Source organism: Mustela erminea, chromosome 5 (genome assembly GCF_009829155.1).
Source record: "Mustela erminea isolate mMusErm1 chromosome 5, mMusErm1.Pri, whole genome shotgun sequence".
Taxonomy (NCBI): domain Eukaryota; kingdom Metazoa; phylum Chordata; class Mammalia; order Carnivora; family Mustelidae; genus Mustela; species Mustela erminea.
The window spans coordinates 111,153,866-111,175,156 of NC_045618.1; the positions used below are offsets into that span (position 1 = coordinate 111,153,866).

At 38.5% G+C, this 21,291-nt stretch overlaps 1 protein-coding gene and 1 pseudogene across 11 annotated transcripts in view; both read left to right on the forward strand.

Annotated features, from left to right (window-relative positions):
- SYNE2 (spectrin repeat containing nuclear envelope protein 2) overlaps window positions 1–21,291 on the forward strand; it is a 330,018-nt gene that overhangs the window by 175,157 nt on the left and 133,570 nt on the right. For all 11 annotated transcript variants that reach the window (XM_032344453.1, XM_032344442.1, XM_032344445.1 and 8 more), the window contains exons 46-52: window positions 4,112–4,267; window positions 5,145–5,410; window positions 6,698–8,804; window positions 10,627–10,949; window positions 14,021–14,165; window positions 15,243–15,461; window positions 20,260–20,525. In XM_032344453.1, the coding sequence (XP_032200344.1) occupies window positions 4,112–4,267; window positions 5,145–5,410; window positions 6,698–8,804; window positions 10,627–10,949; window positions 14,021–14,165; window positions 15,243–15,461; window positions 20,260–20,525 (3,482 nt within the window). The remainder of the gene's footprint in view (window positions 1–4,111; window positions 4,268–5,144; window positions 5,411–6,697; window positions 8,805–10,626; window positions 10,950–14,020; window positions 14,166–15,242; window positions 15,462–20,259; window positions 20,526–21,291) is intronic.
- Window positions 15,644–20,251, forward strand: LOC116591987 (annotated as a pseudogene).

Below are 21,291 nucleotides of genomic sequence, written 5' to 3' on the forward strand. Positions count from 1 at the left end.
TAATGAGCGTAGGGAGACTGTATCATCAAATTGGTGCCTTTGTTTTCTTTGGATAAATACGCGAAAGTGGAATTGTTGGATTGTATAGTATTTTTACTTTTATTTTTTTGAGGAACACTCATAATGTTTTCCGTAGGGGCTAAGCCAGTTTACATTCCTGTCAGTAGTGTATGAGCGTTCCCTTTTCTCCACATTCTCACCGACACTTGTTATTTTTTGCCTTTTTAGTAATAGCCGGTCTGCCAGGTGTAAGGTGATATCTCATGGTGTTTTTTTTCTTTTAAAGATTTTATTTATTTATTTGACAGACAGAGATTATAAGTAGGCAGAGAGGCAGGCAGAGAAAGGGGGGGAAAGCAGGCTCCCTGCTGAGCAGAGAGCCTGATGCGGGGTCAATCCCAGGACCCTGAGACCATGACCTGAGCTCAAGGCAGAGACTCAACCCTCTGAGCCACCCAGGCGCCCCTCTCATGGTGGTTTTTTAAAAAAATTAACTTTTATTTAAATTCAGTTAATTAACATATAGTGTATTCTTAGTTCCAGAGTTAGAGTTCAGTGATTCATATCACGTGCGCTTCTTAATGCCCCTCACCCAGTTACCTCTTCCTGCCACCCACTTCCCCTCCAGCAACCCCGTTTGTTTCCTAGAGTCTCTTATGGTGTATCTCCCTCTCTGATTTCATCTTTTTTTATGTTTCCCTCCCTTCCCCTATAATCCTCTGTTTTGCTTCTTAAATTCCACATATGAGTGAAATCCTATGATAATTGTCTTTCTCTGATCGACTTATTCCACTTAGCACAATACCATCTCTAGTTCCATCCACATCATTGCAAAGATTTCGGTTTTTTTGATGGCTGAGTAGTATGGTGATTTTTTTTTTTTAAGATTTTATTTATTTATTTGACAGACAGAGATCACAAGTAGGCAGAGAGGCAGGCAGAGAGAGGAGGAAGCAGGCTCCCTGCCGGGCAGAGAGCCCGATGCCGATGATGCTGATGCCAGGCCTGATCCCAGGATCCTGGGATCATGACCTGAGCTGAAGGCAGAGGCTTTAATCTACTGAGCCACCCAGGCGCCCCTAATATGGTGATTTTGATTTTGATTTGCATTTCCCCTATGAGTAGTGATGGTGACTTTCTTTCATTTTCCTGTTGGCCCTCTGTATGTCTTCTTTGGGAAAAAAAAATATGCATTCAAGTCCTCTGCCCATTTTTTAATCAGGTTGTTTTTTTTTTTTTAAATAATAAGTGGTATAAGTTCCATGTATATTTTGGCTGTTAATCCGTTATCAGGTATATGACTTGCAAATATCTTCTTCCATTCAGTTGGTTGCCTTTTTGTCTTGTTGATGATTTCATTAGCTGTGCAACAGCTTTTTAGTTTGATATAGTCCCATTTGTTTTAGTTTTTGTTGCCTTTGCCTGAGGAGACTGGTCAAAAAAAATATTGCTAAGACCTATGTCAAAGAGCTTACTGCCCATGTTTTCTTCTAGGAGAGTAGCTGAGTCTTTTAGCAGCTGGAGAAATTCAGTAAAACAACAGTGGTATCAATTTCACATCTAATATATTGGTAGCACCAAATATCAGAGAGGATTAGGGAAAATTTTGAATTCTTTTACCATGCTGATGGGAGTAAAAACTATAATTCAGAGCAAATCAACACATATTGATAATCAAAAGGAATAATTTTAGTTCTAGAAAATATCCCAAAGAAACTCACAGAGATGTGCAGAAGGGCCTATTCAAAGGTGTTTATCAGACCAATATCTCTAATAAGAACAACTGGGAATACTAGTTGTTCACAGAAGCCTATAGATAAATAAGATGTGTTCATGCAGACAGGAGAACAGTATACAAAGCTAAGATGACTGTACCAGATTTGTATCTGTTCCCATGAATAAACCCCAAAACATACTGCCTAGTGGAAGAAGGAAAACAAGTTACAAAATTCCAGTTTTATAAGAATTAAAACATATTAAACAATACTGTATGAATACTAATATATGTAATAAAAGTATAAAAATGCATGTGTGGGGCGCCTGGGTAGCTCAGTCAGAAAAGGGTGTGACTCTTAATCTCAGGGTCATGAGTTTGAGCCCCATGTTGGGAGAAGAGATTACTTAAGTAAATAAATATATTTTTTAAATGTATGCATATATTTTAGGGTAGTGGTTATTTCCGAGGAGGAAGAGATGATAGAATAATGAAGATCAAGTTTTAAATTGTATTTGTGATTTGGAATATTACATTACTTAAATCTGTATCGTGGTTAATGACTGTAGATTTTATTTTGTTCTTCTAACTATGTTTGAATATCATATATTTAAAATAAAATCATTCAAATGAGACTGCAAAATCAAAATAAAACAGAGTCAAGAGTGCTGAGCAGAGGATAACTGGTTTCAAAAGAATCTTTCCAGGAGCCAATCAGGACCTAGAGTCTGTGTCCAGCCTTTCTGGCATGTGCAAGGGAATGTTACCTTTTAAATTTGAAATGTTCATTTGAGGGACTCTGTTGGGTTTTCTGCCAAGGTAGACACATGGCTTTTGGAGGTGGTAAACAAGTGGTGTTTTGGGGTGATTTCAGGTTTTCAGAATGCTCTCTCTGACCAGGAAAGGCAGATTACAAGTGGCAAATTGTTGCTAGTCCTCAAGTCAGTGGTTTATGAGGTAAGATAGACCAGGGGCTCTGAATTCTTAGTAGATGATTAATACTAAGTAAAGTCTTCCTAGGGTCTAATGCCTCAGCCTTTACCTCAGGCACTCTTTCTTATTCTGTAGGTGGATGGGGGGGTGTACTATAAGGAACAATAACCATCAAGTCAAGTGGGAGGCACGTGTCCACCCCCGGTGATTGTGGCTCCTGGCAAGGAGCCCCCATAGTCTGCTGGAGCCTGTGGTGTGACCCCCTCTTGCTCTCTTCCTGGATCCTTCCTCCTGAGATGCTCTCTTCCTGTAGGTTTTTAGCTATAGTCTTGCATGAATAAATTGTTGGGAATGGAGGAAATGTATAAGATCATTTTAATCCTTTGTAGCCTTTTAAAGAAGTGACTTGTGCTAAGTGCCAACTATGTTGAAATCAGTTAACACTGGTCAGCTGAATTTTCTTACCGGTTAGTTTCAGTGAAGCTCCAGACACATACACCTCCATACATCTGTTTCATTTATATAATCTTTTAGGTTAGCTTTACATTGATGGAAAAGTTGCAGAGATGGTACGGAAAGTTTGCATGTATCTCTTAACCAGTTACCCTTACTGTTAACAGTCTGCAGTGCTATCCACGTAGCATTTGGACAACAGTTTCTACCTTGTTGGGGGAGGTGGACACGTCTTATTCACAGACTTGCTACAGATGTTACTAACATGAAAGTATTTGACAAAATCAAATGGTATTTCATTTATGTAGCAACTGGAAAATAAAAACTAATACCTTCACAAAATAACAGAAATCTTTTTTAATATTTTGGACATGGCACCTGGTTCATGCATGTACTCAACAAATATTTGTCCAAAGAATGAACCTGCATGAATGCAGGTGCAGTCTCTATGTACCCTATGAGAAAGTCAAGTTCTTGTGGCTTTCAGAAAAGATCACATTACTATCTGTATAACCTGCCTTACCCAGCTTGGAGTTCTTCCTATGAATTGATGTAAGGCATAATTCATTCTTAATACCATGAAATCTTGGTGTTTCTGCCATCTGTCCACTTACTATTTTAAACTACCAATAGTAACGTTGAACGCCTCTTATTTGCCCTGCCCTCTGCATCGCAGTGAATACTAAGCATAAACTTTGGAACTTTTGTTTTTTCTGTATCTGTTTTCTTTTCCTCCTTATACCTAGATTATGCCTCGCAACATAATCATAGATCCTATACTGTCTTGCCAAAAAGGGGTTTGTGTTTTTTGTTTTTTTTTTTTTTGGTGGGATACCAATAAAGGCAATTAAATATTGTATGGAAAAATCATCTTTGATAATGCCCAATGATACTTTTGAAAAGTCTTTAATCTAAGTAAATAGAAGGAACTGGAATGTTTTCACCAAGAGAAAGAAAAATTATTTATTTGTAAGGTAGACTATTCAGCAATTAATCTTTTTATGTTTTCAGAATTCAACTGTAGAAGTGGTTTTGTCAAAACAACTTTCTCTGGATGTTCAAGAAAGCATGAAAAACACTGAAGATGAGCACAAAGTCAATGAGCTGCAAAATCAACCTTTAGAATTAGATGTTATGTTAAGAAATGAACAATTAAAGGAGATAGAGGTATGGAAACAAGAAAAACACTGACAACATGATTGCATCATTTATCCAGTGCAATACAATATATTTTAATTACCAGAAACTTGCTTGCACAGAATGAAAAGTCTTATTTAACCTTTGCCTGATGATCAATTTGGTAACTATATAATTATGTACTAATCAGTAAGTTGTATAAATCTTTCCATTTAAAAAGTGGAAGAGTTTAATGAACATTAGTCTTTTTCATGAAGTTCCTAAAAACTTACTTATTCGATAACAGAATTTGGAAATTCTGACTTACCATTCCTCTTCCTTGTCAGATGTGTTCTTCAGATTCTGACAAGTTTATTTTTCCTGATTACCAGCATTATGGGGTGCTCCTTCATTTTACAGCTGTGCTTACATAGCTATGTTTATATATTTATATATTTATAGCTGTGTAATCTTAAAAGTCCAATACATGGCCATGTTTTTTTAAAAATGACCCCTACAATTCTAGCTGAGTTTACATGACTGTAAACATGTATTTAAAATGGGAAAGAGGGGGTGATGTATGTGAATAATAAAAATAAGATATACATAAAGGATGCATATAAATGGAGTGCATATAAATCTAGAACAATCTAAAAATATGATAAATCTTCCTGTAGACATTGCAGAACCTTTTAACACAATAGGGAGATCTAATTGCTATTAAATCCTAGACCAATTCTGAGTTTCAGTCTAGATTTTAACATGAGTCTAGTGGAAAAAAGCTTTTAAATGTCAGTACCTTAGTTTCTGTGTGTACAAATGATATATTTAAAGCCCATTTTTGGGATAGAACGTGTTATTGGAAAGAAAAATATTAACAGGTGAATGAGTGAGTATGTATTTACTGATTTCCTTGACTTGTTTTTAGGAATTATATGCCCAGTTGGAAGCAAAGAAAACAGCCATTGAGCCACTAGAACAAACTGAGTGTCTCGATAAAGCAGAAACAAGTGCCTTGGTTCTTCACAACACAGGACATTCCATGCACCACTTGGACCATCTGCTTCAGGCACTTAGGACTTTGAAGAAAAATAAAGAAAGCCAGTATTATCTCCTTAATGATTTTCAGGAACACCTTGCTTCAGTTGAAACCTCAGTGAAAGCCTTATTGACAGAGAAGGAAAGTCTAAAAGTGTAAGTATAAGAATTTAGGACTTGTGGGGCGTCTGGGTGGCTTCCTTGTTGAGCGTATAGCTCTTGGTTTCTGCTCGGGTCATGATCTCGGGTTTTGGGGATTCAGCCCAAAACAGGTTTTGCACTCAGCAAGGTGTCGGTGTCTGCTTCAGGATTTCTCACCATCTGCCCCCTGTTTACCCCCCACTTTCCCCAACCCCATCCCATGCGTGTGCTCTCTCTCTCTCTAAAATAAAATAAATATTTAAAAAAAAAAAAAAAAGGATTGAGGACTTGCATTCTTTTTATTCAAGCATAGGCTGCACTACCATAGACAGGCCCCGAGTTTTAAGAATTTATACTGTGAAGGGATATTATGACTTTAATACTACAGTATGAAATTAATTCCATATGGGAGCCATTGAAGAAAATTGTCCGTTTTGTGCAATAAGTTTTATATGATTTGTATTGATTGTACAATTAAATCATATTCTTTCACAAATAATTTGTTAAGCAATTAATTCTCAGGAAATTCTGCCAAATAGATTTAAATTCTATGGAATTCGGCACTCTTTTTGTCAAGAGTTTATCCTAAACTGTGGGGGTGGAAAGAAATATTCTATGCTTGCAGTTGCTGAATATCAGCATAATTGACTTAAACAGTTTGGAACATACTGAATATATATCTATCCTAATGATATATATATATATATATATATATATATATATATATATACACACACACACACACTCCTTTTGGCTTTGAAAATAATAGCAAATGGTTGTAGATAGAATCTTACTGTGTAAGTACTTTCCCACCATAAAAAGGCTGATTTTGTAGTTTTGCCTTAATGCGGTTTACTTCCAGTGATCTCCTTTTGAGGAAACAGTTTTATATTCAAAACACTAGCCTGATGATTATACCCTCTTAGTCATTATTGTTGGCAAAAGAATAGTGATCTGGTTGGATTTTGTGGTAATTTCTTAGTCCTAGACTCAGCCTTCCGCAAGTCCTTCACAGTTCAGAGTCCTTTTACATTACATTGTTCCCCTCCCCTCTTCACTCCTTTCCTGTGGTTCTCCATTTTTATGAAACATACCTTACAGATGAGCTTTCTACGTTGTCATAGGCTCATCGAGAGCCACACTAAACTAGATTCTGATTTTTATTTTTAGGACGGAGTGCTCTTAGAGACGACCTAATCGTCTCTTCTGAGAATTCAAAGAATTCATTTCTTTTAGTGACCTCTAACCTCATATTGGTATGTAGTAAGTATTAACAAGCTCTGTTTGTTTTTCTCTTTCTAGGGGACCCCTAGACAGTGCAACCTATCTGGACAAAATTAAAAAATTCCTGGCATCGGTTGAACAAGAAAAAGGTTCTTTAAGCAAGATGAAAATCGAATGGGAAAACTTATCAAAGTGTCTGACCGACATGGATAAGAAGTTGTTAGAAAGCCAGATCAAGCAACTTGCACACAGCTGGGAGCAGGTGAAACAGCTGGCTCAGAAGAAGTATTCTCAGCAAGCAGTGGAGCACGAGGAGTTTACACTCCTCATGAGCGAGATCCAAGACCTGGGTTCTTCTCTGCAGCAGCAGCAGCAGCAGCAGTGCCTACAGTTTGGGCCGGACTCTCCGGAAGAAGAAGCGGGGTGCGCATACATGGTTGCCTTGGCCACTGAACTCCGGATCATCAAACATCAATTTTCTGTTTTAAAGGGGCGAGCTGAATTTCAGATGAAGAGGATTTGGGGAGAAAAAGAAAAGAATACTTTGGAAGGTGCAGTGGATAACTTGCAGAAGCAATTAGAAGCCTCAGAGCCATTAAACACCCAGGTGGAAAATCAGATCAAGAAGTACGAAATAAGGAACAAGATGAAAGAGATGATGCTGTGGGTCAAGAATCTGCTAGGTGAACTCACTCCCGCCATTTCCCTTCTCCCCGATGACATTCTGTCACAGATTAGGAAATGCAAGGTGACCCACGACAGCATCCTGGAGAAGCAGCAGGCCGTGGAGTCATTGGTTGAAGAGGTCAAAAATAATATTCCCAACCTTACGGCAGGTGAGAGCAATGATTTAAATCACATCCTACAGGACATACAGAATCAGTACCAGATGCTAATTTTAAAATCGACGGAAAGGTCACAGCAGTTGGAATTTAAACTGGAAGAAAGGAACAGATTAATCGCAGTCATAGAGAAGGTGCAACTCTCACTTCAAGAAAATGAGGTGCTGATAATTCCCAAGGTGAGAACAGCCTCCACACAGGCTGAGCTAGAGCTGGAGCAGGCCACTTTGACGAGATCCCAGGAGGAACTGCAGGAGGCCCAGAGTGTAATTGCAGCCCACCTTCAGGAGCAAACGCCTGTCTGTAAGGATCTAAGTGTGTTTGAAAGATTATTTCTGGACGACCAGCTCAAAAATCTTAAGACGAGAGCCAACAGAACGCAAAGATTCATTCAAAATAAATGGAATGAAGTAGAACAGAAGAGAGATTTTTACAGAGAATTCCATGAAAAGGCCTCTGTGCTTCAGAAGGAGGTTGACCACATACAGCGCAACGAGCTGCTGCTAACTCAAGACATAAATGAAGATGTTAAAGAGGAGCTCTACGGTCTTAAAGACCGAATCACCGGTATTCAGTCTGGTATCCTGCGGCTGCTGAAACTCAAAGAAGTGTTCGATTCCATGGGACTAAACTGGGATTGTTCCCAGCTCGACCAGTTACAAGCCCTAGTATTTGAAAAAGAGAAGGAACTTGAAGAAAAAATCAAGCAGCTGGACATCTTCATGGCAGAATATGGCAAATACCAAGCATCACTAAATAAATTGAGGGCTGTGGATCTGCAAATTAAGAAAAGGGCGGAAGCCGTATTAGGAACGCCCCCTACATCGCCAGAAAGCAGTTTGCTCAGTGCTCAAATTTTGAAGCGGAGAATTGAGAAAGCCATGTGCTTGTGTCAAGAGATAATAAAGAAATTAAATGAAAGTAAGGCCTTTGATGATTCTTTCAAAGAGAAAGAAATACTCCAAATAAAGCTGTATGCAGAAGAAAATGACAGGATACACAAGATTCTCCAAAATGGAATCTTGAAATCCCAACCACAAGAAATGGATGAAAAGGATTTTCAGGACAAACTGGAAAATTCCTTACATGTTTTGAATCAGATAAAGGCTCAGTTAGAGCAGCCTTTACTTTTAAATTTGGACATTGAACATATTCAAAATGAAAAGGAGAATTGTGAAGTGTTTCAAGAGCAAGTTCAGGCAGAAGTGGATGGCGTGAAAGCCGTGGCCCTTACTGAGAAGCAAAGAGATGAAAATTCTTCCGACGCTTGTGATGTGCAGACAAAATTGCGGGACATTGAAGATCTTCACGCGCAGGTTAAGACAAGCATTGACATGCGCACAGTAAGTTTTTTTCTTAATTCAGTAATTAGTGCATTTCTTTTTATTTCATGGTTTTACGTTTTACTCTAGTTAGTATGTGTGTATGTTAGTATGCTTCTTAAGAAGTTCCAGGTTCAAAAAAAAAAAAGCTCCAGGTTCTGCATGAACATTTCCCCATGGAATACAGTCATTGTAAAAACTTGCAACGAAAAAAAAAAAACAACTTGCAACGGGCTAACTTATGATCCCAACTCATTTTACATCTAAATACAGTCAGTACCTTATAGATGGGAAAGAGGAGTGTGACACCTTTATTTCTATACCCCTTGTAGCCTCTATTGAGCTCAGACAAAATTTGGGTTTTGTTTGTTTTGTTAGAACTACCGGGGCAAAATAGAAGAAATAGGGTGTAGTGAAAAGAACGTATAATAACTCCCCTTCTATTTAGAACTTTCATTGTCTAGGCACCGTGCTCAATACTTTGTTTTTAATCCTCACAGCAACCCTGTGAAGTGGTTGCTATTAATAGGCCCATTTTAAAATAAGGAAATTTAAGTTCAGAGTATCAACATTTTCTCAGCTCTTGCAGCACTAACAGAACGAGGATTTGCATCCATATCTGATTTTAGAGTGGGGGGTCACCAGATGAAGGCTCATGGGCCAAATCTGCCCACAGTGCTTGATTTTGTAAATAAAGTTTTATTGGATCACCGCCGTGTTCATTTCTTTAGAGAATGTCTATGGCTGCTTTCGTGCTAGAACAGCCTGGTTGAGTAGTTGTGATAGCCCAGATGGCGTGTAAAGCCTAAAATACTTAGTCCGACCCTTTACTGGAAAAGTTTGCTGACCTCTGTTATAGAACGAGTCCAACAAATTCCCTCCTTTTCCACAATAATAAGATAGACAACTTAGGCATTATTGGAACACTCGTACTTAGTATAATGCCCTTCACTGTGTTTTCAGAATTGTTGCATGAAATTTATAGAATGGGGAAATCCAAAGAATTATTTGATAATATTTTGATAGGCTTAAGTGCTATAAAGTCAAGTCATAGTATGAATCTTAATGTTCTTTAAATTAGTACTTAACAAATGTTGAGTAAAGTCAGTACTTCTCTACTTGATTTTAATATAGATTACAGGAACGATGATGTAAATCTCCAGAATAATAGATCAGAGCCAAACTGGAAGGGAACTTCAAAGTTACCTATTTTGGCTACTTGTTATTTCCTTGAGAAGGCTAAAGTCTGAGACATTAGGGAATGTGCTCAAAAGTAAAGTTAGTGGTAGAGCCATTTATTTAAAAACACAAGATGGGTGGGGCACCTGGGTGGTTTTGTTGGTTAAACATCGGACTCCTGATCTTAGCACAGGTTGTGATCTTAGGGTTGTGAGTTTGAGTCCCATGTTGGGTATAGAGATTATGTAAAATAAATACAGTTTTAAAAAACTAAAAATAAAAACACAAGAAATCTGGGGGTTTTTTTGTGTGTTTTCTTTAATTCCCCCTCCCAACAACATTTGTTAAAGTTATATATATTAAATATATCCCGTTATTTTATTTAATTCATTGTGTAATATAAGAGTTCTAGGACAGGGATATATATTGTCAGACATGATTCATGAGATGTATTTTTGAATTTAGGACAGATTTCTTAGCAAATCTAGAAATAATTTTTCTTTATGCAAGCAAAAATACTAGTCTAATATTGTCAAACTAAAAGTAGGAGATGCTAACCCTTTTAAGACCCAGACATACTATGAATGCGTATAAAAACTCAAGAAAGATAAAAATCCTCAAAGTTTGACAGCTTTGTTGCAACATTTAATCTCCTGTTCACCAGGATGTTTTGAATGATGCTTGTGAAAGTATAACACACTATAATGAGGCAGTCATCAGGGCGAAGGGGATCTTGACTGCCCGTGAAGCCATTGTTGCGTCCCATAAAGTAGATCTTGATAATCCAAAAGCACCACTGGAGATTCCTGGCTGGAAACAAGAGGAATTGCAATCCACAATCGCAGACATCCAGGACCTCACTGAGAAGCTGGGGGCTATATCCAGCCCTGAAGCCCAACAACAACTCCAGAGTACTATGCAGGAATTACTTTCTAAGGATTCAGCCATGACGGAGGCAGCCAAAGTAAAGGAAAGTGAACTAGAACGGTAGGTACTTCTTCCTAAAGGTAATCCTTCAAGAACAAAATTAAGATTTTTTTAAATTAGCATGTACACATTAGAAATAATTTGGGGGATGCCTGGGTGGCTCAGTTGGTTGGATGACTGCCTTTGGCTCAGGTCATGATCCTGGGGTTCCAGGATCGAGTCCTGGATCGGACTCCCTGCTCTGCAGGGAGTCTGCTTCTCCCTCTGATCCTCCCCCTCTCTCTCAAATAAATAAAATCTAAAATAAAATAAAATAAAAATAAGGACTTAACTTGGAAACTATGGAAACATTTAAAAATTATTATCTGTAGAAGGCCATAGCAAATATTATATTTATTTTACTTGTATTTAATATTATGTACAACAGAATGTTTATAAAAGTCTGCATATGATATAAAGAATAGTGATCAAACAAAGAGCTTTGTACCCAAAAGTTCAAAGGTAAACATCATGACTTTTGAATTTTCTTGTGTGGTCCTTTCCTCTTCTCAGAATTAACCATTATGTCCAATTTTTTATTTACTATTTTTCTTCCTTTTTAAAATATTTTTACTATGTGTTTGTGCTCCATATTCATGTATGTGTATTCTTCTGTCACTTCATTTTTTCAAATTCATCATTATGATGCTGAAGTTTATTCACGTTCTTGTCTATAGCAAAATTCAGTCACTTAGCTATTTGATAGACATTTGGGTTTTTCTAGTCTGCATTTACAAATGGTGCCAATAGGAACATTTTTAAATTCAAGAGCTTCCCTGGAATATATGCCAAGGATTGTGATTGTGGGGCTAACTGGTGTGTACACCTTACATTTTAAATTCCATATGATTTTACTTATTTATACTCAGACTAGTGTTCCAAGAACAATCTGTGTTCAAGCTTTTTCATATCCTCAGCAATAACCGATGTTGGGGGATCTAATTTTCTGTTCTCAAGGTTTTATTTATTTGAGAGAGAGAGAGCACGAATGACAAGCAGACACCCCGCTGAAAATGGAGCCTGATACGAGGCTCCATCCCAGGACCCCAAGATCATGACATGAGCTGAAGTCAGATGCTTACCCAACTGAGTCACCTAGGTGCCCCAAGGGAGATTTAATTTTTGCCAGTCTGATGGATGAGAAGTGATATTTCACTGTGGTTCTAATCTGCATCTCTATTATTATTAATATATTTGAGCCTCTTTTTTGAGTGTTTCTTGGTCTTTCATATTTCATCTTCTGAAAAATGCCTGTTCAAGCCATTGCCCAATTTTTACTGGGTCGCTCATATTTTTTTTATTGACTTGTAGAGATTTAGGCTATATTTTGAAAGTTGGTCTTTTTTTTTTTTTAAGATTTTATTTATTTATTTGACAGACAGATCACAAGTAGGCAGAGAAGCAGGCAGAGAGAGAGGAAGGGAAGCAGGTTTCCTGCTGAGCAGAGAGCCCGATGCAGGGCTCTATCCCAGGACCCTGGGATCATGACCCGAGCCGAAGGCAGAGGCTTTTAACCCACTGAGCCACCCAGGCGCCCCTGGAAGTTGGTCTTTTGTTACATATGTTACAAATATCTTTACAGAGAGGGTTTCCTATTAAATACCTGTTCTGGGTTGAGTCTTTATCTTCTGGCACCCAGCATTCCAGGAAGAAGTTAATAAAATTGAAACTCAGCAAATACCCTCAAAGTGAAAAACTGTCCTAAGGGCTCATCTTATTTCTCTCTATTTCCACTTTATATACTTTGGGGCCTCTGAATACTCCTTAATTCCTTTCCAGTTAATTATTATATTTTAATAATTTTTTAAAAATATATTTGATAGTGGATTTTAAATTATTTTCGGGGAGGGATTTAGACTGTATCGGTTTTATACAGACAGTCTTATTCACAGTGTTTTTATTTTTTTAATTTTATTTTTATTTTTATTTTTTTTTTAATATTTTATTTATTTATTTGACAGACAGAGATCACAAGTAGGCAGAGAGGCAGGCTGAGAGAGAGGAGGAAGCAGGCTCCCCGCTGAGCGGAGAAGCCCGATGTGGGGCTCGATCCCAGGAGCCTGGGATCATGACCTGAGCCGAAAGCAGAGGCTTTAACCCACTGAGCCACCCAGGCGCCCCATCATAGTGTTTTTAAATATAGCACAACATTATGCTCTATAAAAATATGCTGCTCTATGTGCTCTTTTCCTTATTGTAGTAAAACTTCAAAAAGTGACTATATTTGCTATAAAATATTTTATAAAATGGATTGTTGTAATTTACTTAGCCATGCCTTTTGTTATATATGAAAGTATATTCCAATATTTGCCATTTTAATTAATAGTTTAATAAATAAAAAGATTTTCCTGTGCAGAGGTTTTATCAGGTTTAGGATAAATTCCTACTTTGAGGACTAATTCCTCAAGTTAAATTGTGGAAGTTGAATTAATGGTTCACTACAAGAATTTCAGTGAAGAATTTATACTTCATTAGCAGTCTTAAAGAATGCAGTTGTACAGGGGCGCCTGGGTGGCTCAGTGGGTTGAGCCGCTGCCTTCGGCTCAGGTCATGATCTCAGGGTCCTGGGATCGAGTCCCGCATCGGGCTCTCTGCTCAGCAGGGAGCCTGCTTCCCCCTCTCTCTCTGCCTGCCTCTCCATCTACTTGTGATTTCTCTGTCAAATAAATAAAATCTTTAAAAAAAAAAAAAAAGAATGCAGTTGTACAGTTTAGGCTTTTTCTTTTTAAGATTTTTTTTCATTTATTTGAGAGTGAGAGAGCACAAGCAGGGAGAAGGAGAAGCAGACTCCCCACTGAGCAGGGAACCCCACACAGGACTCGATCTCAAGACCCTGGGATCTTGACCTGAGCCAATGGCAGATGCTTAACCCAAGATAAGTGAATACTCTTATCTCACCGTTAAGTTTGTGTTAAAAGTCTTATGCAGGTCCCTGTGAGAAGCAGTCAGTCAATAAAAATTTGTTGAATAGCAAAACAAGAATATCTTTCTGTTTTTTATTAAGTGTTCAGAATTCATTCTGGGAAGTCCAGAATTTATTGTACTAAATAAAATTTAATATCACTTTTTTCCCCCTTAACTGTGCTTCACAGGTGTCTTGAGAATTACAAATGCTACAGAAGAATTAAAGAGAAAATTTGCAGTGACCTAAACCAAATGGAGGCAGTTCTTAGGCAGTCTGTGTTTCCGTTGCCAGCATCTTACAAAGAAGCTTTAGAGCGCTTGGAACAGAGCAAGGTAATAGTATTTGCACATCTCTAATAAGACTGTATGCTGAAAATTGGCAGAAGGAACAAGTGGCAGCAGCAGGGCATGCGGCTCTGTTGTGATTCACAGAAATCTTCAACCTGAGTTGTACACTCAAGAAAATACCCCAAACCGCACACCAGGGGAAACATGAAACAGTGGTTCCAAGAGAGTTCATCATTTGGATTCACGGGACTGTCGCAAACCAGTAGCAACCTGTTCTTAGTGATCACTCTTTTGCTTTCTTTCTTCCTTTTTAAAAAAAGTTATTTATTTATTTGAGAGAGAGAGGGAGAGTGTGTGTAAGAGCGTGGGTGAGTGAGTGGGAGGGGAGGCGGAGGGACAGATGCTCCAGCAGACGCCTGCTGAGTGGAAGCCCGTGGCAGGGTTCGATCTCAGGACCGTGCTACCAGGACGTGAGTGGAAATCAAGAGGAGATGCTCAACTGACTGAGCTACTCAGGTGCCCCCAGTGATCACTTTTCCTAAAGCTTCACCTTTCATGTTATTTTATTGGATGTTGTTGGATCAGTTACAGAGAATTTAATGCAACTATCATAAGGCTAAACTCTGGCTACTTCTTATTCTTACTATGCAATTTTTGTATTTGTTTATCTGTTAGAATCTATGGCATTATGTTATTAGGATTTGAATGAAAACGTTCTAAATTACCTATGCTTAACATCTGTCCCCAAACAAACAAAAACAAAAACCCTAAATAATGGGTTGGTGGTCGGTAAGTATAGTGCAAATTAACAACCTAGTGAAATAATGAGACTTATATTAAAATAACCATGAACTTTTAGGATGTTCACTTTTCAGAACACTTACTTACTCCAAAGAATTGCTTTATGGGTCATTTTTGTCAACCATAGTTCCAAATTCATGGGCAACACAATTATACGTAGGTAATTCTCTCTCAGATTGACTTCTAAGAGGACTGAAAAATGGATCATGGAATACTTACTGGATGATTTAAAATCATCAGTAGTTCAAGATCTTTAGAAGTTTATAAGTCTCTGAAAAATTAACAGACATTCTATTCCTCCTATTCCTTTTCTTTCCTAAGGCTTTGGGGTCAAAGCTCCTATCAACCAAAGAAGAATTAATGAAACTACGGCAGGTCCTCAGACACCTGAGACCCGCGTGCACGGACAGTGATGACATGTGTTTGCTCAGAACCACGACAGGTTTGTGGGACAAATGGTTGAATTTGCTGGAAGCCACCAAAGAATGGGAGACATGGTGCGAAGAACTGAAGTGGGAATGGAAATTTGTCAGTGAAGAAGTAAGTGCTTCATTTCCAACAATCAAGCGAGTTTCCTAGTAAATGTCACTTTAAATTGTTTTGTTACTTTCATTTCGTTTTTATATAAAACAATTCCTCAACTGGTAAGATTTGTTTATATCTCATATACGTAACAAATAATTGTTATAGAGGTCAGGTCCTACTAAAATAATCTCCAAGAAATGATTCAAATTCTTTTCTTAATAGTGCCCTTTTTTTGGTATCAGGTATACTTACAAATAAGTACTTGCTCATTTGAGCTTTAAAATCTTTATTGTGCATCTGAGTTAATGCCTTTTAAAATGACTGTCTTAATGGAATACTAAAGGTTAGAATTAATTAATATTCATAATAACCAGCTAATTTTGAAGTTAACTACAATGGTTAACTATGGAAACTTACTCCAATGAATTGTTAACTATGGACTTAAAATATATACGTTGCTCTTGCTGAAAACTCTCTTAAAGAAAACTTCCATAATATATCAATCACAGATGTTAATCTAAGTATGATTCTGGATTTAAACCATCACATATATTTAGAAAGAAAATTTAAAATCATATAACATTATCTTAGGGTATTCGTTAATCTTACCAAAGGATCAGGTATAAATGATGTACAAGTCAGAACATTAAATGAAAGTCCTTCTTCCTTATTCATGTGAAAATTCTTGCTAAATTTACTTAAGAGAGAAATACAATGAGTCAATACTTGACTGGAGGTAGGTCACACTTTGGGATGTAAATGTTTAACATTAGCATATTTTTCTGCTTAAAATTTGGTATTCTTGCTTTTTGCCCTGTTGCATCCGAGAGAGCAAGATTGGCCACCAACAGCTCTACCGGAGCTATTGGAGAAAATTCATTCAGGGTCCTTGCCATGTCTGTTCAAACTGGCACGGTCTCATCTGGAAATAATGGCCTCAGTCTGTGCCTCCAGTGTTTCCATCAGCACTGGGAGGGTACAGGCTTTATTATGTTGAATTAGGTGAACCTCCTTGAATGGGTCAGCTAAGATACCTACCTTACTGCAGATTTCCAAGATACCTACCTTAATGCTAGCTCTTTGTACATGAAAATAAAAATCCTTCAATTAAGGAACACAACTTGATATTCTTGAAAGTGAATATCATTGTGGTAGTGCTGATAGGGTTTGATTAGTCAATAGACTCTTGAATGTTAAAACATGAAGATACTTTGTAAATTACTGCTGCTTGCCTCTTCTTTCCCATTCATACTGGCACAGTCAGTGGAGTTCCTGAAGTAGGCTGTGTGCCGTCCGAAGAGGGCTGTTCACACAGGACACCACCAAACCCTTGCATTACCCTTGGGAGTTAAATATTATTACCATTTTATTGATGGGGATACTGAGGCACGGAGAGATTTCTGTTGGCACAAGACCTCCCAGCTAGTGATTGAGCTGGGGCTGCGGACTGGGGCCACACCTGTTTTGCTCGCTGCTGTAACTTTAGAATCTGACCAGGGCCTTGCGCTTAGTAGGCAGTTAGTAAATATTTCTTGAGGGGCAGTTCTTGTTGAAACCCACGTCTAGGCTAATTCTAAGCTTTTGTTCTATTTTACTGCATTGCCTCTCTATTGCTGTACACCCATTTGCAATTATATTTGATTAATTCAGACCTTATTCATTTAAAACTTCGTAATTATTCATGGAAACATTTGACAACATCTGGTGGCGGAGTGTGTTTTTCCAAAAGTAGCACAGACAAAATATGTGGTCCTGTAGTAACAGTAACAGCAAATGTAACACTTAGTGGGCCAGCATGGTGCATGCGTGTGTGTCCCTCAGAGTTCTGAGCACTTTATACGTATTATCACTTATTCTCACAACAGTCCTGTCTGCTGGATATTTTTATTTTACCCTCATTTTGTAGACGAGGAAAGTGAGACACAGTGAGACTGAGTAAGTTGCCCCAATGCACAAGTGAGTGGTAGAGGAGGAGTCAGACATATGCTCCGGTGTTTTTAATGATGAAACTATCAACTTAAATGACATTTACACGCACTGAATTGTTGTAGGAGTAGCTTGTATCCATTTAATAAAAATGATATCATCTAAACACCTGTACATGCGAGATCCTGTTATCATGGTTGGTGCTTTCGGATGTGACAGAATGAATTTCTTTTTTTTTTTAAGATGTGGATAGTAATAGAATAATCCAGTATCTTTATGGGATAAAGGTTTTGTATGAGTAGGTTTTCAGAAATTTAAATGTTGTGTTTAAATTTTTGACTTAAAATATAAATTAAAATTTTGATTTACCTTCTTTTCCCTCTAAAATTTTACCTTCCTGTTTTCTTACACAGGATCTGCTTGATTTAATTATTCATCTCTGGTTATTCAGAGTCCTCATTTTTGTTTCAGTGATCATGATGTGCTGGAATAAAGTCATGCTTTCAGGGATAATTGGAGGCATAAGGCTGACTTCTTCAGCATGTACCAAAGTTCAAAGGACTTTTACTAGTGCTGGTTACGGGGTTATCAGTCTCCTTCACTCGTTTACTTGTGGTGCTACTATGGCTCCTTTTCCCTTTCTAGACTCTTGATTGTGAACCTAAAAGTTTTGTAGCCATATTATTAGAATTCTGCGTCCAAGGGAAATCATTCAGGGCCTGCAGAGTCTCTTCTAGAAGAATGAATGCACAATTTTTGTAGAAACTGTTTTATTGATTTGGGAGCTGTTTTCATCCTCTTTAGCCTAAGTTTTGACAAACACAGTCACATGATCACCAATGAATCTAGTTGAAGATTTAGAACATTTCATCACCTTCAAAAGTTCTCTTGTGCCCCTCTGTAATCAGCCCCTTCTATCACCTCCAGCCCCTGGCATCCATTCCTCTGACTTGCCATTTCCAGAATGTCATATAAATGGATTTGAAGAGTTTGTGCCTTTTGGGTTTGGCATCTTTTCACTAAGCATCGTGCGTGGGAGATGCATACCTATTGCTGTTTGTATCAGTAGTTTATTTCTCTTCACTCCTGAGTAATACTGGGTTGGATTTGGTTGTCTGTCATAAGTTGAAGTATTATCTGGCTTTTGAGTAAAATTGTCCTAATTACGCCCCTCCCTAATTACTTACGAACTTCTATCAGACAGCAGAGCCTGAGATGGGGCTCATGGGCAGATGGTTTATTCTGGTAAGTGATCTCAGGGAACAGGGGTGGGGGAAGAGGAGTACTGGACTGAGAAAGGACAGAACCTTTCGAGGCTTTACTCCTCCTGGGTCATGGTTGCCATGGTGGCTCCTTTATGGTCGTCATGGCACAGAAGCACCACGAGATGCTCCATTAAGTTCTGGGTTACAGACATGTTTCTTTCAACCCTGATGTATAGCAGAAACCCTAGGTGTACAATTATCTTTGACAATAACAGCAGTTCCTTTCTTTGCGTGTGGGTTCTTTGGCAGGGAAATTGCAAAACAAGCTAGTGGAACCCAAAAGGGTTTTTGAGTAAAATAAGATAAAAATCTTATTCCCAAGTAGAAGTGTAGCTGCCTGCCTAAGAACTAGCACTTCTAATCCAACTGAATTTAGGTTTGAGGAGATGGAAAGCATACATTCCGTAACTAGGTCTGTCGGAGATGGATTGTCTATACCCATGTATTCTAGTGAGCCGCCTGGCTCAGCTGGATCATATGGCCCAAGTGGCCAGGCAGCTTATACTTGCGCCTGACCCTGCTGCAGACCTCCCTCAACACTGGCAGCATTCTGATAAATGCATCTGAGCAGTATTCTCCAGATAGCATAGACTGCCCGCAAAATCCCAATGGGCACCTCCCATGCTGGGGCTCTTTCTTAATGGTAGAGGTGCAAGATTGAACAAGTTGATCCTTACGTATGGAATTCTGGCATTCCCTAGACCACTGAGCCCCTGGAAACGTAATTTATGCTGGAATTCCTAAATTCTCTTAGATTTTATTTTCTACCCTTTGGATCCAGATTTTCATTATTCGTTTTCATTCACGTTGAATAAATGTAGTTGGCCGGTGTGATATTCCATAATGTCAAGATTGCAAGGTGGCTGACAAGTTGGAACATTAGAGCAGGAGAGCTGACAGCGCCAGGGCAGAATTTGGTAAATGTATGGTACAACTAGGGTGGGGGCCATGGGGTTTGAAGAAGTGCGTTAGAGAGATCTGCTTTTCTGTGTCTTCATTCTGGGGCCACAGGTGGAACAACTCCATTCTGCAGATGCGCGGCGTTACGTGTTTCCGGGTTCTGCATGTTGCCGTGTTGACAAATACATGATTAGTTAGGACTGTGTTTTCCCTTTGGTGTAGGTGTTCGAGTAATGAGGAAGTACTGGACGTACCTTTTTGAGCATACAAGAATAGGATGTGGAAGAAAACACACCTGTAGAAACATGGTCTGGCAGTTGTCCTACCACATATAGGCGTTGCAGTTTTGGGGGGCTCATTCTGGCTTATAGACATCTCAGGAGACATCACTGCTTTCTGCACCTGAAATCTGAAGGAGCAGGAAATTATTTATGAAACTATTCAACAGTGTTTCCTTCAGCTCACGACTGCAGTACTTCATTTCATAAATTAAATGGTGAGCAGATCTGCAGCTGGGATCAGAACTCTGGGATTCCAGTGCTGCAGGAATAAGATTCCCAACTCGAGGAAGACAGATACTACTTCGAGCGAAGATATGGTATTAGGAACCCTTTGACCAGCCAGGATACAAAAATGATGATTGCCAAGGTCTATTTCAGCTTCTGAAATGGTCAGAGTGCATCTTTGTTAAGTCAGTTCTCTTTTTTTGTTTATTGAATTAGATTGAACGGGAAGCAATTATTTTGGATCGTCTTCAAGAGGATCTGCCTGAAATTTCAAAAACCAAAGAAGCGGCCACCACAGAAGAGCTCTGTGAGCTGCAAGATTCCTTATGCCGCTACCAAGAAAATGTGGAGAAGCAGCAGCTGTTACTGACCTTACTTCTTCAGCGCATGAGAAGTATCCAGAATGCTCCCAGAAACTCAGAGGCTGTAGAAACGATTCCAGCATTTCAAGAGATTACATCGATGCAGGAACGATGCAACAAGTAAGACTTATGAAAAACTATTAAGGAAACGTGCCTAATAATTCAGGCTTAATTTTTTTTAAGGATTTTATTTATTTATTTGACAGACAGAGATCACAAGTAGACAGAGAGGAAGGCAGAGAGAGGAGGAAGCAGGCTCCTGCGGGGCTGGATCCCAGGACTCTGAGATCATGACCTGAGCCCAAGGCAGAAGCTTTACCCACTGAGTCACCCAGGAGCCCCTAGGCTTAATATTTAGAAAATACTGAATTTTGAAAATGTAAAAATAAAGCATAATGACAAGTGATACCATAGAATTGGGTTAATGCAGAAAAGTATAAAAAGGGTTGGAATGGTACATCCCCTGTGGAAAAACACTATGGAGGTCCCTCACAAAATTAAAAATAGAAATATTATATGCTCTGATAATTCCGCTATTGGGTATTTGCCCAGGGGGAATGAAAATGCTACCTTGAAAGATACATGCACCCCTGTGCTTATTGCAGCATTATTTACAATAGCCAAGACACAGAAGCCATCAAAGTATGCATCAGTAGACAAAAGAATAAGGAAAATATGATATATATATCCAATAAAATACTACACAGCCACAGAAAGGGATGAGATCATTGCCACTTGAGACAATATGGATGGACCTAGAGAGTATTATACTAAGTGAAAGAAGTCAGTCTGAGAAAGACAAATACCGTATGATTCCACTCATAAATTAGATCTCAAAAAAAATTAATAAGCCAACAAAAAGCAGAATTGGAGGGAGTGAGGGAAG